The sequence below is a fragment of the Pelecanus crispus genome, chromosome 9 (assembly GCF_030463565.1).
Source record: "Pelecanus crispus isolate bPelCri1 chromosome 9, bPelCri1.pri, whole genome shotgun sequence".
Classification (NCBI taxonomy): domain Eukaryota; kingdom Metazoa; phylum Chordata; class Aves; order Pelecaniformes; family Pelecanidae; genus Pelecanus; species Pelecanus crispus.
In genome coordinates, this window is record NC_134651.1 from 37,665,401 (window position 1) to 37,683,235 (window position 17,835).

A 17,835-nucleotide genomic window follows, 5' to 3' on the forward strand; every position below is an offset into this window, starting at 1 on the left:
CTCAATTTACAAATATCGCTAAAAAGGTCAGTTTTTTTGGTCTAACTCGCTGGTATTGTGTCCCCCAACCTCTCTAACCACCTAAATAACTCATCACTGCCTGTAACCCCATTGAGCAGCCAATACCGATTCAAGACTGGTGTTCTTGCAGACATTACAGGACCTCATGCAATACAGCAAAAGGGAATTTTTCTAAAAAGTGGGAAATAAAAATGTCACACTAGCGATCACGCAACTAGGTCTTCAAGCTCATGATCATTTGAGGCGCTCTGTGTAGTCTAAAATAAAAAGGTTAAAAGGTACATAATGTAGTTGTCTCTGTTTTTTGTTTTCTTTCTATACAGAAATCATACACACAGAACTTCAACCTGAAACTTCATAACAAAAAAGTCCACTAATTTAAGGAAAGCATTTTGTTGTGCAAAAAGTCCCTCCCCCCCTCCCCGTTCACCTTCATCTACTGAGGGTTTCACACACACACATAAAGTTTCCTTCCAACAGGCAAGTTGGTAAGAAAGAGTCCTCCCTATATACAGTGAATTAGAGAGAAGCTGGATACAGTGCTGGCAAGAGGCATTAGATGATTGCCTCTATCTGGAAGTGTCCATGTTCTCCTCCTTAAAGTTACTGCAGTGCTCTATAACTTTCCTATGGATAAAACAAGGACAAGGAGAGAGGGTTTAGTTTCAAGCTTATTGCACGACCGTTGTGGGACAGTAACATAAGAACTGTCCAACAGCTTGATCTCTATGTAAATGTATACTATTTGCAGCAGGCAGTCTCTTGAGAGATGCATCAACCGATATTTGTGTCAAAACCAGTATACTCCACAAAAGCAGCTTAGAGCTCACGGTTCATCCCCTTGGAATTTCAAGTCATGTTAGTATACATCCAAATCCATATATGACTGTTCATTCGTCACCCCCGTATCCAAATTGTCAGGTAACTTTGAATTACATGGGGAAACATGTGCATACAGGTGTTGTTTGTCATTCACTCTGCTGTCCTCTGTCCCTGCTTTTCCTGTTCTTTTCATTTACCATTCTTGCACTGCCCCATCACCATACACAGGCTGCCTAACTGTGAGAGTCTTCTGCAGGCTTCAGCCACCTCCAGCATTTAGCAACCCTTCAGCTATGGGGGATGCCTGCTGCCCACCCACAAGAGACGTATTCCCAGCCGATCTCTACTGCTCTTTTATATTCATCCTGCAGGTATGAAATGACAGCTCTCAGTTTGCCAATGATTAGAAACTGCAGCTGGCTTTTAAAACTCTGAAAGAATGACTCCAAAGGAAGGTCATGTAACAAAGTAAGCTGGGGAAGCTCACAAAGGTGATGGACTCTCTCTACCTTTTGAAAAATCCTCTCATTTTAACTGTGCAGTCAGCAATTTTACTGACAGGCCAATACAATTTTGGAGACAGGGAGCCCACACAGGGATGGAGACTAGTGATGACTGGAGACTATTGGCATAAGAGATGCAACTAGCCATGTGGCTCCCCTGTCCAACAAGCCACTTCTACAAACAAACTGCCTGGCATCCATCAACCCTGAATGATCTGTGTGCATTGCCCACCTATAAACAGCCCTCTAGCTTTCTGTTTTCACCCTCCTTTTCCTGCTCTTCTCCTGTGTTTGCTTGTTACCCCTCATACACACCAGTACAAGCCTTTCTTTGGTAGCCTTACTTGATGTAGAATAAAAACTAAACTAAAGCTAAACTGAATGTTTGATGTTAGTGCATTGGTTTCCTACCGGGCCATTTCCTTGGTCTCTTGCCGTGCTGACGCCATTTTAATCATGTCCTTCAGAAGGGGAATTCCACCTTCTTTGATCAGCAGTGGGCAGTACTTGTCAGCTGCAAAGAAAAGAATAAAACAGGACCTTGTGAACCTTCACAAGAGTGGTATAAAGGGTGGCAGGAGGAGAAGGAGAAGCCTGTGGCCTGAGAAGCCACAAAACTTCTCTTTTTTATGGAGCCAGCCTGCTAGGGGTGCCCTGGCTGTGAAAACAGCAGACACAAAGTGGCTAAGAGCATAAGAGCATGGCCAGAAGGATCAAAACATTGAAGGAATTTCCTACACACTAAGTCTTATTGGTTTTTGTTTGGCTGTGCTGCCCAGACATTCCTGCATCATTCAAAGAAGGTTCTCTCTACCTAACATAGCTAAGCTGGGAAGACTTTTTCAACTAACAAGCTCAGATCCACACCCTCAACTTTTACAGTGCAGTGGATGTCATTTCGAAAAGGGAACTTACGGTAGACAGAGACCAGGTTATACAGTGCCCAGGTAGCCCAGTGCTGGCTGACTGGGGAGATCCCTTGTGGAAGAAGTCGAAGGATTGGTTCAAATGACCTGCACAGAAATATTGCAGAGGTTGTTAAAAATCCAAGAGCTGCTACTTTCAGCACCTTTGCCACTCAAAGCAATACAAACTCTGTGCTCAGAGATACCATAGCAGTAAACCCATTGGTACGTCAAAGACTCGGGCATCAAAGACTGAGTCTGTGTCACACGGCAATACTGGCAGGCTTACAGGCCCTACCACTTTAGCACAAACATGCCGCCCAGATAAATAGCTGCAACGAATGCAACTGAGTCTAAGAACTGATTTCCATCCTCTGACAGTCATTTCCTCATGACAGCTGAAACCCAGCAGCACTGATCTTTCTGTAGAGGGGCCAAAGCAAAATTATACCCAGCCAAAGCTGGCTGCTCACGTGCAATGGTTGCTGTGTTTCTTCTGACAACAATAATGTGTCTACACTGTAGCTCAGGCATTGGAATGCCATTCGTTCTGGACCCCTGCCAAGCACTATGGGAATACAGAGTACCTGATACCCTCTTACAGGAAGGGCTTTGGAGGATTCCACCAGTTGTATTAACCCTTGAAGGGATTTCTGGCAACTGTGTCTAAATATCCCCCTGAGGAGAGTGAAAGCTAAGCGATCCATGTGACCTTCAGAAACAAACAGACCTAAGGAGGTGCAAAGGACAGCAGTCTCGAAGGAAAATGCTTAGGCAGTCCCAGATAGTCAGATCAGGGGTTTCCTAACTATGCAATTTCACCAGAAACACGCAGGAGAAATTCTGTTGGGCTCTCACACTTCTACCATAGGAATTGCCAGGTAAGGTGTCTAATTTCAGCAGCCTGTGTTTCAAATGAAGATGTAGAACCCTCACTAAATATGTCCCTGAGGATGTTTCTCCTTTACTTTAAACAGAGGCTCCATGCCGGGCTATACCTCTTCCCTTCTCTCTGTTGGTGCTTGCTTCCTGTGACAATCCTGGCTCCTAGGTGAGCAGGCCGAACTTTTCTATTCCTCACCTGTAATTGATATTTCTCCTGGAGTTGATATCCCAGCTCTGGATGGCTGCCCACATCCTCTTTACAACTTCCTCTCGGTGGGGCTCACATATACCCCAAGCCTCTGGACCATCAAACATGATATGGGAGAGCACACCACAGGCATTATAGGATACCTCAATCCCATCTGCTTTGCTCTCCAGCAGGTTGCTGCCAAGAGAGGAGAGATCATTTAGAAGTGCTGATGCACCAAAGGTTTAAAAGTCTCCAGGTGATTCAGGAGCAGAGCTCCAGAGCATTCACCCTGCCCTAGCTCAGCTCTTCGTTAGCCAGGCGCTCACCTGAACACACTGATGAACTGGGAGGTCATGAGCTGTGGGCGGAGCTCCTTAACCTCTGCTACATTGCCCAGGAGGCCCAGCATGTTGCGATGCAGCTCCTGTTTCTCTGGGAACTCCTAAGCAAGCAAAGAACAGGATTATACAAAAGTAGGACTGTGGTGATACTGAGAACAAGCAACCCTAGAGAAAGATTGTACAGCACATCTAGAAGGGTTGAGCGTTTTTATGTAGTCACTAATGGTTCTTTAGCAGATGCCAAGTGGGATCTCTAGTGTTTAAGATACATGTGAAATGACAGAATTGAGGCTGGAGCTTGCTATTTGCTGCTGCTTTACTTGGGGGGGACTGCATACAAGATGGGGAAAGAGGAAGATATGTTGAGTGTAAGTTTCTCTGTTCTTCTACTGGTTGGGTGGGTGGCTGTGAGAAAGAAGAAAACATGCAAGCTTTTTCTTTTCTGTTTGTGCAACATAGGAAGTACTGCTTATAGATTAGCACAGCCAGGGATCCTGCCCAGGCACCGGCATCTCCACTGCTAATGTCAGCATTCCTCTAGAGGAAACCAGACATACTTACTTTCAAGCACTCCAAGAACAGTTTCATGCCGCTGTAGTTAAGGAACATTTCACAGTTATCAGGGGTCTCATCAGTGATGTTCCAGAGGGCACTCCAGGAGAACTCCATCACCTGATCACACTACAGAGCCGAAGAGAAAGGGACAGAAACAGAGCTTTGCTAACATGGGAGCCCAGTGCAAACCAATCACATGTGTTTCCTCTCTGGTATCACCCTAGATGGCTCCAGAGGTAAGAAAACCTTGTTACTCACTTTTAACTTGTTGGTAAGTGGGGTTTTTTGTTTAATGTTTTTGCCTCCCTGTCACATTCCCCCGCCCTCACCCTGGGACAAGAAATTCTGCAGCATCAGCTGAGATGTCTTGTGTTTGTTGGAGAAGCTGAGCTAGCACTCTGGACTGATCTCCAGGCCTAAGTCGGACTGAAGAGAATATACTCTATGTATACATTTTTGGGGGAAACACTCACCGTTTTATCAGCCAGCTTCTTCTGAATCAACTTTAGCATTGTCTGTGGGCAGAGGAAGGGGAAGAGTGAGAAACAGTTCAAGAATCACAGAGCTAAAACTAGCTGCTGTAGTACTGCAGGGCTGGCTACAGCCAATTTGCAGGCATATGCAGTTTTGATCCTTTGTAGAGAACCTACTTGGTGTCTCTTTCTCTAAACCAGTGGGACTGGGTTATGTTCAGTGTTGCAAATATTCACAGAGCTGAAATATATCACAGGCCCCAGGCTGTCAAGTTTGCAGTCAAGTGAGTTTTGATCTGTATGAGAAAGTCTGGAATGTGGTATAACTGCACCAAAGCAGTGACCTCTGACCTCTGCAGCTCTTTTTCAACGTGAGGTATATGGGTTGACATGAGTTGGAAAGCTGATGCAAACTTGGGGAGATGCAGAAGGAGCTAGTCTCAAGGTGGTACCAGTTCTGGAAATAATATGATGCGGTGAAGAGGTACGGTATAAGGTTACACTGCTTTCCTGCTCTCACAGACAGCCTGTTTCTGAGATCATGACTTCCAGTGCTGGTAAGCAAGTAAAAGAGGTCACGTGGAGGGGTAGGTTCCAGGAAAGGTTAGCATTGCTAGGACACTAGTTCCCTCCTGTGATACTGTAAGGTTGGATCACTGGCTGGATGTGTTTGGTGGACTGCTGCAAGGGAATTGTGCTAGCCTGGGTTAAGGATAAGCAGACACCTTGGGACCATACCAACCATGACAAACCCCATCTTGCCCACAGCTTCTTTGTGATCGTTGTCCACCTGGCAGACCAGAGCATTACAGAGGTGCACAGCGATGCGCTGGATAGACTCATCCTGCCGGCTCTGGTTGAGGATGTTCAGCAGCAGCTCGTTGACTCGGCGGTACTGGAACTCCAGCTCCTCAGGAATGCTGAAGTTACACAGTGTCAGGCAGCAGTTTCGCTGTACCTGGGTCAAAAGGAAGCAAACGCTGGGCAAAGTGGCTACGAAAACACAGACCCTATCACCTCATGCTTCCTTGCTGCTTGGTACCAAAACCATCCTCTTGACTATGACCACTAAAATTTCTGTTACCCTCCTATCTAGCACTGTGCTTTAGCTGTGCTCTATCAGTACCCTCTTCTCTCTCGCTGTCACTCTAGTCTCATGTGGCCAAATAATCACCCAACGCCCATCACTTTCCAAGCCAGTTCCTCACTGCCTGTAAGCTCTCCATGCAGCAGTTGCCATTCTGCAACCCAGTGGCATCACAGTATATAATGTCAGCTAGCTTCCGGTACAGTGTATTGGGATAATGTTTCTTTCTGTTGACTCAACACCCACACCCTTTTCACCCCACAGCCAGTGCTGGATATCTGTGCTGTGTGTTGTACACACCCTTTGACCACTATCATCAGATAAAAAGGAGCCTTGCTATAATCACTTTCTTCCCCTTGTTCTGGAGAACATCACATGGATAAGGAGCCCCCTGCATGTAATCCCCAACACTGAGTGAAGGCAAGGAGCAGATCTGGGCAGTTATCTGGTGTCTGCCTTGGCTCGCATCCTGGAGGCTTAGAAGACACAGATGCTAACACCAGGCTAAAGACTTAATACAGGGAAGGAGGAATATGGGAGCCGAAGGAGGCTGGGCCACTCTTACTGTGACTTCCTGGTAGGACTCCATGCCATTCAGCACCACCTGGATGACCTGGCGCCGCAGCTTTATGCTCTGCTCCATGCGGTACTCGGAGTTGGTCAGGTAGAACAGCGCTGCGCTGCCTGTCACCTGGATGTTTTTGTCATCCTTGTGGCACTTGAGGGCTGTGATCACCAGCTGTAGAGAAGCAACATGAAGCTTCAGTGCCACTGACTTGCTGTTGGGTCTTGGAGTGACTGTTATGGCCGTGTGGAGCAAAGACCGTCACAAGCCTGCATAGAATGCATGGCCCAGGCATTGCAGGAACATGCTTATGAAATGAAGGTACCCAGTTCCACTGCACTACTGGAACTTTCTCCAGAATGGCCTGATATGGTGTCCCAGTGTGAAGAAAAGGCTGGGACTGCAAAATTTCTCTTGTAAGTGTGAGGTAAATGGGGCTTACCTGAAGGGCTCGCAGCAGCTGGCTGCAGCGTTCAATACGGGCAATGTCAAAAAGGAGGTTGATGGCCCGGGAAGTGATTTCTGGCCGGTGTTCAGTGTAAGCCTCAATAGCATTCAGGACTTGCTCTTCGTTCTTGTCTCCACTCACCTGGCACAGAGGAACAAAAAGAGTCGGGAAAGAAATGATGAAGGGGGAAAACCAATGTGAGAATGGAATTCTGAGGGTAGATCTGCAAGGTTGAAGGGTGCAACTTCCCTCTACCCTGCTAGTAGGATTAGGCAGGCCCAGGATGAGAGCAAAGAGGCAGAGTCACTTCTCCGCCCAGAGGGTCAAGAAATGGCACCTTCGGGGCAGGAGGATGCCATTCACAAGTAAGACTCCTGTTGTCTTAAAGCCTTTTCTTGTAGTCACAGACATCCTGGTCCTTCCATGCCCTTTTCTAATTGTAAAAACCATGTGGGGTACAGGTCTTGCCTTCTGGCAGTTTTCCTGCATTATCAAGTAGCTATTGGAAGGTCAGAGCTCAGTTGTCACACCCAAGACACTAAGAACCCCACTCTACTGGCAGCCAATGATTTTCATGTTTTTTCAACTTCTACCAAGTACCTGCTGCCAGTATTCTTGCAGCCTCATTACCTTGTAGGCTGGAATATGCGTCAGGCGGCAGAGAGATGTTTCAAAAAGGCCCAGGAACTGGAGCGGTCGTTTCAGACCCCGGAAGGGAGCAATGCTGCTCTTTGCTGGCTCAATGCTGAGGGGGGAAAAAAAGAGATCACTGATGTTGGTACTGTGTTTTTTCAGGTGTCTCCTGCCACAGACAGCTATCAGCTCTCCATTCACTCTGACTGTACTGCTCCAGAACTAGAGTAATAGCCACACTTCAGCTGTATGCCAGTCTGCTTCTCCTAAACATAACATTAGACATTCATCCCAGGTGATCATGAGTGAAGGGCTAAATATGTTCAAAAGAAACAGCAGTAAGAATTCACACAGACAGAATGCAGCTTTCCCAGGCAGAATTTGTCCTGGAGATTCACTAGTTGGGGTGAACATTTCCTCTTAGGAAAGATCTGTGGATTTCACCAATCCAAACTATTTGCAAACTGGACTGCATGTCATCTGCTAGTGCTAGCAGACATGCTAGTCTGCATCTGTGATCATGCAAGAACTCTAGTTTTGCTGCCATGTTCCTTATTGACCAAGAGCCAGTATTTTTTTTAACCAGCGTGGGTGGAAAGGAGCCAGTACTGTCCCACTTGTTTGCTTTTGTTCAGTAAGTGCTCGGGGAATAGGAGGGCAGAGTTCTTGGCTGATCTGGAAAACCAGACCTCTAGGTATGCCCCTACTAAGATGCACCAGGATTTTCAAAGGTTGATTTGCCCAGCATCCAGGTCAAATCTGAAAATATGCCTTTAGATTCTAAGTTCCTGAAACACTCAGCCCTCCTATGCGCATTGATGTATTGACTCAGCCTAGAAATGTTCTGTCTTGGAAGAGCCTGGATTTCAGTGAAGGTAAGAACGTTTTGTGTAGAAAATGTGTAAAGGACTTTGGAGTCCTTTCAGAAGAAATATAAACCACTGCAAGAGATCCCTGGAAGAATGTGTGTGGAAAAGAACTGAAATGTTTCTTCAGATATGTATGGGAGGCAGATAGGATGAATTCTTTACTACTCTTAAAAGTCCTTACATGTGTCACATACAAGAATCAAAGCTGATTCCCATAAGAGTCTTTAGCATCAGGAGAAACTAGCAACAGCCATATCCTGCTTTTTAGTATTAATTAGACCTATAGAATTTGGAAACTTAGAAGAGGGAACTGTTCTTAATTCATTTTTGACTGATCTAGCCATCCAAGCAGACCTCAGTAATTGCTGTTTCCTTACCTCGTCTGGCCCATCTTCTCCTCCATGCTTGGGATAGTGCAGTTTTCCAGCATGGTGTGCCCTGAGATATCGAGCGAAGTGAGGTTTACCAAGTTTTCCACAAACAGGTTTAGAACCCGCCGGGTCAGCTTGAATTTGTAATAACTGGACAGATGGTCTCGGGAGATATCCAAGTGCCTGCAAATGACAGAGAGGAGCTCAGAGCTTAGCTGGGGCTTCTGCCCCTCTACAGAGGAAGATGACAAGCCAAGTGTGATTATTGTTTTTTATTTATTTATTATGATTATTATTTCCTTCACAAGATACAGGAATGTGGTTCTGTAGGATCTGGCAGCAGGATCTAGCCCTGTGTCTAACCAAAGTACACAGATATCTGGTAGAGGTCTACTTAGAATGGAGCACAATGAATCATTTGGCCACACATCACAAAGGAAATTGCTCCAGGCTCAGGAACTGCTTTTTCCAAGCTCCATCACAGCAGCTACCTGAGCATTTCTGCCTGATGATTAAGATGCACTAGATAGAGGATCTTTGCATCCCTAGAGACATATGTTGCCTCATCCCACAAATTAAGTTACACAAGTTTTTGTCTGCTTCCCCAATCCAATCTTCTATTTTTTCCACCCCAGGCTATTACGCTGCCCTGATCTCATTTATCTTCAGGTATTTAAATGCTTAAGCTTTGGGGAAACCCTGATGCTAGGGGGTGGTGGGACAAACCATCATGTGCAGGTGGGGTCCCTTACAGGACAGGGGCTGCTTGTGCCTGCCAAGCAGTAGCTAAGGCCCTTGGGAGAGACTTTTCTAAACTGCCTAAGACAGGAGCCAACATCCCACTCACAAAGGCATTTCCTACCTGTTGTAGACCAAGGTTCATTGCAAATTACTGGGAGTTAAAGTACTGGGATTTAGAAAATGTTATCCAGGATGTTTCCCGAGACTCCTAGGTCACATGTTAACGTGGTACCCCCTAATGTCTGCAGTCAGTAGAGACGATATTAAAGCCATTGCAAAGTATCCTTCGTGTGAATAGTAAGGCCTTTCTCTTTGGCTTGGAAAGTCCTGGATCCCTTTCCTAATACCACTGTGCAGTTTGAATAGCAATTGTCTCAACTCTATTTCAGGAAGTCATTTCACTGTCAACACGGCTAGGTCAGGAGTGCCTATTTATTTACACTGCTTTTTCCCTTGGTTGCACCATTCATGCACGCTTGTACTTGCACAGAGCACAGCGAGCAGTCTGAGCTCAAAGTTTTTCCTAGTTTTATCTCGGAGCCAGGCTTAAACTTGGGACATTCCTGATTGACAAGTGGTTTGGAGGACTGAGTTTCACAGTGTGATTATCGCTATATTAGTATATGTACACATCTGTAGGTTTTTTTTTTTTTGCCATCTCTCAGGTATTCAGCTGTTCTTTGTTTGGCTGGGGGTGGTGGTGGTTGGTTTGTTGTGGTTTTTTTTTCTTTTTTTGGTGTGTGCAGTTCTGGTGTGTGGGTTTTTTTGGTGGGGGTGGGAGGTGTTGTTTTTTGTTTTTCCAAGAGGGAGTTTCTGCTAAGTGGTGTTCTTTTGCAAGCAAAATGCAGGCTGGCTTTAGACCTGTCAGACATGTACAGTGAGTCAATGAGTGAGCCTGTTCATGGGAAGGTTTATAACTTGAAAGCAGCAGTGGGTGGCTCCCCATTAGCAGGCAAGTAGACCATTCCTACAAGACCTTTCCCTATCAGTGGGAAAAGGATAAACAAGGAAGAACAGATCTGCTGACCTGAGCTTGCGAAGCTGTGCGATCACTTGGATGTGCTCCTCTGAAAGGTCCATATTGTAAAGCACTAAGGAAACCAGACTGTCCTTCCACTGGGTCAGAAATCCCACATCATTCAGCTGGATCCCAGAGAGATCAAGAGCTGCAAGGGAGGCCAAGGGCCGAAGCAATGTCTCCACATTTACCCCTTCAATCAAGCGGCCCAGGTTCAGGAAGCGCAAGCGGCTAAAGCCTTCAAAAGTAAAGTCCTTGACCAAGACCTGGCGAGTGGGGTTCACCAAACAGTCATCTTCGCAGCCTCCGGGGTTCTCCTCCTCATAGAAGATATTACAGCAGCCAAAGAGGCTAAGGGAGATAAGTGTGTGGCTGAAGTTCACCAAGGTTTGCAGACTCTTGGCTGTCAGCTTCTCACAGTTAGTCAAGTAGAGCTCAACAAGATCCTGGAAGATGGGAAATCAAAGTTAGAAATATTTCACAGGTAGAGTGCCCACCCTGTTTGCTACAACACCTCCCACTGGGAGAGCCTGAGACCATATATCACCAAACTTGACCAGTGTCTCCATCCCATTCCCTACAGCAGCTTTGGGAGCTAAGAAGGGAAAAGCTGAGGTTCTCCCAGGGAAAATCTGGATGGTGAAGGATAGAGTCTTGAGAATCTCTGGGTGCCTGGGATTCTAGCTGGTGCCCATGCAGCAATGCTGCTAAGCGAAGTGGCAGCTGGAGGCTATCAGTGCAATACCACCTGCTTCCTGATGGCTTCCAGGTCCTGGTCCTGCACAATCTGTTCCCGCAAGTGGATCCGAGCTAGCCTCGTGCTCCGTGGATCTGAGAACAGGGTGAAGAAGCTTTCATGGGGTTCGAAGATGCTGTCAGTCTTCACCAGCTCCACGTACCTGTATTGGGGCAATGGTGTTAGCACAGCACAACACAAAGGCTCAGCTACAGCTCTAGTGCCTTTGCTGGTTATGAGAAAATGTGACCAAGTGTGTAAGCACATGCAGACTCTCTCCTGATCATCCAGAATAGCCTTCGGGGTAATTGGAGCTTGCCTATTACTTCTTCTTGCACAGTACTAACAATCCTTAAGAAAAATCTCAGGCAAAGATTTGTGCAAGGTCATGTGTGTGTGTATCTGTAAGCAAACTGGATTCTGGCAAGCACAGACTCCAGGATTATTTTCTCCCCCTTAGCTGTTTAAAGCTAGTAATTTGATTTTTCATTTTCAGAAAATTAGCTGGCCAAAGTTCTCTGCCAGACTTTGTGGGCAGGAGTTCAGCCAAGAGAGACTGTGATAGCCAAATTACAAAGCGCTGGAAACAGGTTGCTTTGTAAAGCTATGGGAGCAGCAGCCTTAAAATTTAACATCTGTTAGCACTTTGCACTCCTGTTTCTCTGGTTTGAGAGACAGTTGTAATGCTTCAGCAGTGGGAAGTGTTTTGTTGGCCTTTATTGCTTACTGATGTTCTTGGAAGAAGCAGCGACTGTTTGTTTCACTCTGGGTTTACCTAGGTGGAAATGGTGATTTCCACAGAAACTAGAATGATATGTAGCAGTACAATAACCTCTGAGGACACTTCCTTATGAAGTTAATGCAAATCCTTATCTCTAATATGAGGATCAATTGGAAAAAAACAGCCCTAAGAATTCTTCCCCATTTTTTTTTTCCCCCCGTTATCCTTTCCCATCACTCTTTTTAGAGAACTATCTTCCCCCTTCCCTGAGCTCCTGGCTCCTTCCCAAACCAGATAACAGCTTCTCCACAGGCCTGAAACGTACTCATTGACAAGTTTGTCACAAATCTCGCTTGGCAAGAAGATGTCAGGATGGAGCCGGAGAGTTTCATTGTCCAGTAGGTAGCAGAGAGTCCCCTCCAAGTTGCGAAGGCAGTAATCTGTGCACAAGGTCATTAGTGACTCTGGGCTATCGGATGCCATCTTGAGGGTATGGGAAGGGGAAGAGCAGAAGGAAGCTTTTGATTCAGTAGATCCTTTCCTCAAATTAAGTTCCAGGATGAATTTACAGGGACATCAGGACAGCTATAAGCAGAGGGGAAAAAAAGATGCATTCAGAAAGGCACATTGGCAAGTGTCCCGCAAAGCTGTTGTACCAGCAGGATGTTGATAGTAGCATTTACAGCCCATCACTTGCTGACCTCAAAAGAACCTGCAGCATTTTGGCCTCCCTGGCAGTATGACCTTAATTCCTTGGTATCCCCACCCCCAGGGGACACTGTGGGAATGAGTTAACATGAAACATGTTTGGAAATGAGGCTACGCAGCAAGAAAATGTTTCCTCGTTGCAGGGGTTATCTGGCTGACAAAGGCCCTCTGAAAGGGAAGTGGCAGAAACCACATTGCTTGGTTTCCTTCAGAGTGGGCTGGATAAACCACCAGAAAATTTACTGTCGGGACGATCCTTTGTATAGTCCCAGTGGGGTCTGGTGGCCACATATCTTGTGCCTGTAATTCTGTTTGCCATCGTTCCAAGTGAAATTTCATGTTCAAGCTAAATGTTTTTCTGTAGTGCCAAGCCAGAAGCTTCATGCAAGTCCTTGAACTAGACCATGAAGTGGATCGGAAGCCAGAGGGAAACATACAGACTGGTTTGGCTTCCCTTTGAGCGCAGCATAAAGCAAGGTTTATGCACATGCTGGACATCTGTACCTGTGCCTCCCTGGGACTTGCTCACCCAAACTATTTCAAATCTGTCACAAAAAAGCATGAGTGACTGACCTGGAAAAAGGCAAGATACTTTTGCCCTTCCTCATTTTTAGTATAGGACAAAGAAGGATAGGTGAGGCAGATAATTAGGGGAAGCTATTCCTGTCTATTTTCTTATTTGAAAAATCGCATGGCTCCAGTATTAAGACTCGCTCACTGGCACTGAAGGAGGGCTTGCTGGAGTCTTGGAGGTGTTTAGCAGAAGTGACTGAAGACCAACAACGCCATTTCACTTTCAAAGGGTCAAATCAGATTAGAAGCAACCCTCATGTGAACCCGTCTATGTATTTACATGGGCATACAAAAATTGTGTTGAAATGTTTATTATTGATGTAAAACCTGTGTCTTATGAATAAGTATGTCCCTGCTGACAGTGAGAACACCAGTGCTGTGGAGTCAGTTATTCTCCTCTGTGCCACAGCTGAGCAGCCATCGCTGGGGAAGTTGTTGCACAACGTCCTTAACTATATTCCGTTTCTGATCTTTATCCTGCAGCTGCAAAGATTAGGACACTTGTCTGCATCTCCAGCTCTCTGCTTCTCTGAAGCCTCCAGTGCTCTCTCTTTCCTTCATTCCTGAGTTTAACTCCCTTTCCTCACCCTAATCACTATCTCCAAAGGCACCCCGGGTGGATCAAGCACTTTCTCTCCTCCCCCTTCAGAAGCTGTGTTCAGCCACTGCCTGGGCCATGACACCTGTACAAAGGATCAGTTAAGGCTGTGGACAAGGTAACCCTTCAAATTCAGGCACCAAATCGTCTCCAGGGGTGACTGAGCCTGCCCGGCAGCCTGGGCTCCCGGCCTTCTGATTCCTCCCTGTGCTGCAGAATGGATTTCCATGCAAACATGAAGGCATCACAAGCTGGAAATCAAAGCTCTTTTCTTCCTTCTTTCCGTGTTTCATTAATTCTTTTTCTGAGGGTGTGCTTCAGCGCCAGGGACAAAGATTTGGCCAAGGAATTAACCCAATACAGAAAGGGGCCTCTCAAAAATCAAGCAGAGATCAGAAATGCTCCTTGCTCAGCAATGAATGGCCATGCTGGATCGCTCCTGAGGTACGTGCACCCCAGGCCTTGTCTCCCTGGGCCAAATTTCATTCTAGTGTAAGTGGACAAAACCTTACAGGCAGAAGCAGGCACAGGTGATGAACTTGTCTTTTGGCTTTACTTGAATTTGACCAATAGTTTCTCCTTCCTATAAGCATCTTTGGGAACTATACCTGCAGGCAACTGGCAGGATCATGTTCCAATCCCAAACTCATTCTGACCTACAACTTTCAACAGCCTTTCTAGTGGGGATCTCAGGCAGGTTCTCTGCTGGTTTTGGCTCAAGAGGCAAAAGGTCTCCATGCAAAAGCAGATGCTGAGGAAAAAAAAAAAAAGCCCAAAACCTCAGCAATCACAAAAATTGTACTTAACATCCTGATCAGAGATAGTTTAAAGGGTGTAAGTTGCTCTTCTGGGTCACTGAGTCCTGAGCTGGGGTTGTAATAACACAAAACTATGACTCTTCAATGGTGCCACAATAGCTCAGAGGTCTTTGAGATACATGTGGTACAAACAACGAAAATGAGTAAAATGGTGGGTCTTCAATCTTGAAAAAGAAGAAAATCCATAATCCACAGCCCTCTCCTTTGCAGTTAAGTCAGGAGAGAAGTCAAGGATGAAATGGGCCACTGAGCGCAGAGTATTGTCTCACTGGCCTTGAGGTTCCGGCTAAGGGAATGCAGGTGGAAGTTGTCCTGTGCTTTGCACTGTGTCTGCTTTGGAGACAAATCCACTGCACCTCCAGAACAAGTCCATCTCACAGATTTTGCCTGAAGCTTGCTTGAGAGAATCTTTCCAGAAAGGCAAGATCAACAGGAAGATCTGAACCAGCAGGGAAACGTGTTCTGCTATCCCTACCTGTTCCCTTATGCCATCAGACAGGAGGCCCCTGCAGCCAGTGTTCTTCCACTGTTTACTACCAGTGGCCAGAGAACTCGAAAACAAATTCCCATTGACAATCTATTATCACGTGCAGCTGGAAACGGCCAGTGCTTGGGACTTGTCCAAGCAGCTTAGAACACTAAAGGGCAAGGACTGCCTTCCTGTGGCTCTGACAATCCTCTATTCCCCCTCTGCTGAGACCAGCACAATGTAGCTGGTTGATCCTAGCCCTGGAGAAATCAGCTGCCCTTTAACTTCTGAGCTCCCTGTGATCCACCAATAAAATCCCATACAGATGGTTAATATAGAGGAAAGTGGTTAAACTGTCCCAGTAAAATAACACCAAAGAAATACTTTCATCCTCACGACTTATTAGGGATATTTGAGTAGCACCCAGAGCTGCTGCTGTGACCTTCTAACAGGACATGATACAAGCTCTCTCCCTCCTCAGTTAGACTCAAGACATGACACGGGGGCAGGGGGAGATGGAAGTAAGAGTGTCAATAGCTGCACGGATCAATATTGTCTCTAGTTATAAGCTCAGTCTGTTGATAAAAATAAATGAACTACAGATGCCGACAAATCATTAACATTTGCCTAATCATTATCCTCAGGCAGCTTTCCACAGGCAATAGATCAGCAAGTTGCCTGCCTAGCAGACTGTCACCAGTGCTTTCCAATGATGGGCAATGAGCTGTCTAGCACATGTGTGTTTCTGAAAGGTCAAAGACAGATATGTGAAATATGCTGAAGAAGTGGAAGAATCAAAAAGTGAGTAGAACTACAGCTGCCAATATTTTTTCCAATTTATTTCTCTAATAGATTTGCTTCCATCTTAATGCAAGAAGGAATCAAGTCCCTTGAAGACACAGGAGCAGGCATATAAAAGCCTGTATATCCAACTACCCCCAGAAGCAGCCCTCTCTGTGGAGCAACAGCACCCTCCCACCATCCACGGACCCAAAGGAAGCTGCAGCACATGCAGCTTCGCACTCCCCCATCAGCAGCCTTCCAGGTCCTGCCAGCCTCTTTGGCAAACACTGCTCATTTGTAGGCTACATCCATATTGTTACAGTGTTTCACGCTGCACTGGCAGGCGAGGCTTGGGACCACTCTTGGCACTCCTGGGGCCGCCTGTGCCAATATTCTCTACTTTGGACTTCAGACCGATCTTCTCTCCCAGTCTCTCCCTCCAGGCAGCTGCCCAAAGCCAAGCCTGACTCACCGTGGCTCCATGCCAACAACATAACGTTTATGCTGTTACTACAAAAATGACTGGCAAAGCTGACTTTTCCAGCATCAGGGACTTGTCCAAGGAGAGGGCAAAGAATACACACTGACGTGAACTGATTACGACGACTTATAGAATAACAAATGTAATGCAAATGCAGAGTTTGGCACAGGTTGCATTTTGAAGGAAAACTGCACTGCCATTTTAGCTGGCATCTTGCAGCTGCAAATCACTGTGTTTTTATTAATCGATGGGTCATCGCAGTTTGTGCGGGGAAATACCATCCCTGTCTTACAGCAGAGAAACTGAAGTAGGGGTAGATTGAACTATTCTGTGGCCCAGCAAAGCCTGCAATTTCCAAACTTGTTGGCCTGCCGAGACCGACACTGCAAATGAAATGACTCATGCTAGTCGGGAAACACGTTGATCTTTGTACCTGCCTGCAGTAAAGATGCTCCTTCGGACCACTGAATTGTATCATGGACTTTCTTTTCAAAAGGTCACCTGCCCAAGAGGACACCGCCGGGAGCCCCTGGGTTACTGCTCCCTGGGCACTGGGGATCCGCCACCGCCAGACCGCGATGGTCTCCGACAGCTTTGCGAGCCGTTCCACCAGCCTGCAGGCAGGTCTGGTCACAAAGCCAAACGCTCCCTCGCTCCCGCGACACGGGGCGCCGGCCCCGCTCCGTGGGGCGACTTTCCGTTCCCGAGGCGCTCAGTGGTCACCTCGCCCGGCAGCGCCGGGGATCCTCCCGGACGGGCTGCCGCGGCCCAGGGCCCTGCCTGGCGGGGCCCAGCTGCTCCCGGCAGTCCAGGGGAGGGGATGGGGGCTTCGCCGGGGGGCACCGGGCGGCGCTGCCGGGGGCGGCGGGTCCGCGTGGGGCGGCGCTGCCTCCCCACCCCTCGGCGGGCAGGGCCCGGTGCCCCCGGGCAGGGCGAGCCCCGCGGGTCGGATTGAGGAGGGGGACGCCGGCACTCACCTGGCGCCAGGCCCCCGCCCGGCGCGGCGGATGGGGGGCGGCGGGAGTCCCGGCTGGTCCCGGCGCCGCTCCCGGGGCGGGCAGGGGGTCCGCGTCCTCCTCGGGCCCGCTCCCCCCGCCGCGGCCTCCGCTGTCAACAAACCCCGCCGTCACTTCCGCCAGCCGGGCCGCCCTCACCGGAAGCGCGGCCGCTTTCCCCCCCCCCGGAAACAGTGGCCAGCCCGGAACGCCCGGGCCGTGCCCGCCGGTCCCCCCCCCCCGGTCACCCGCCGGAGCCGGAAGGCAGCGCGGGGCGGTGGGGCCCCCGCCGGCCCCGGCCCTCCCTCGCACGCCGCGACCTCGCCGCCTCCCGCGGCAGTGACGTGACGTCACGAGGTGCGGTGGTGGTGACGTCAGAGCCGTGGCGCTCACGGCAATGACATCGCTGTGCTGTGAGCGCCAGCGGGGCCCGCCCGCGCCAGGCGACCGGGGGAGAGCCCCGGCGGGGGGGTGGGAGGCCTGGCTGGCTCCTGCCTGCGGGGTCTTCCCCGAGGCGGGCGCTGTA

General features: G+C 48.0%; 1 protein-coding gene across 2 annotated transcripts; it reads right to left on the reverse strand.

Moving 5' to 3' along the window:
- Positions 1-543: 543 nt before the first annotated feature.
- Positions 544-17,328, reverse strand: ZER1 (zyg-11 related cell cycle regulator). Of its 2 annotated transcripts, none has more exons than XM_075717081.1 (16): positions 17,292-17,328; positions 12,210-12,469; positions 11,176-11,326; positions 10,437-10,873; positions 8,675-8,851; positions 7,426-7,540; positions 6,790-6,936; positions 6,348-6,521; positions 5,438-5,653; positions 4,696-4,737; positions 4,229-4,348; positions 3,653-3,768; positions 3,333-3,521; positions 2,262-2,359; positions 1,758-1,860; positions 544-648 (listed from the first exon to the last, which is right to left on the reverse strand). In XM_075717081.1, the coding sequence occupies exons 2-16, from the start codon at positions 12,365-12,367 to the stop codon at positions 591-593; spliced, it is 2,301 nt and encodes a 766-aa protein (XP_075573196.1). In that variant the 5' UTR covers positions 12,368-12,469; positions 17,292-17,328; the 3' UTR covers positions 544-590. The 2 variants fall into 2 exon arrangements, with proteins under 2 accessions (XP_075573196.1, XP_075573197.1); XM_075717082.1 differs by having other exon boundaries at positions 607-1,208.
- Positions 17,329-17,835: the final 507 nt, after the last annotated feature.

Coding starts and splice junctions, on each gene's coding strand:
- ZER1 (XM_075717081.1), bottom strand. CDS start 12,367: ATGGCATCCGATAGCCCAGAGTCACTAATGACCTTGTGCACAGATTAC. Junction 3,522..3,652: donor CAGTTCATCAGTGTGTTCAG/GTGAGCGCCTGG, acceptor CTCTCTTGGCAG/CAACCTGCTGGAGAGCAAAG. Junction 2,360..3,332: donor AGGAGAAATATCAATTACAG/GTGAGGAATAGA, acceptor ATTTCTGTGCAG/GTCATTTGAACCAATCCTTC.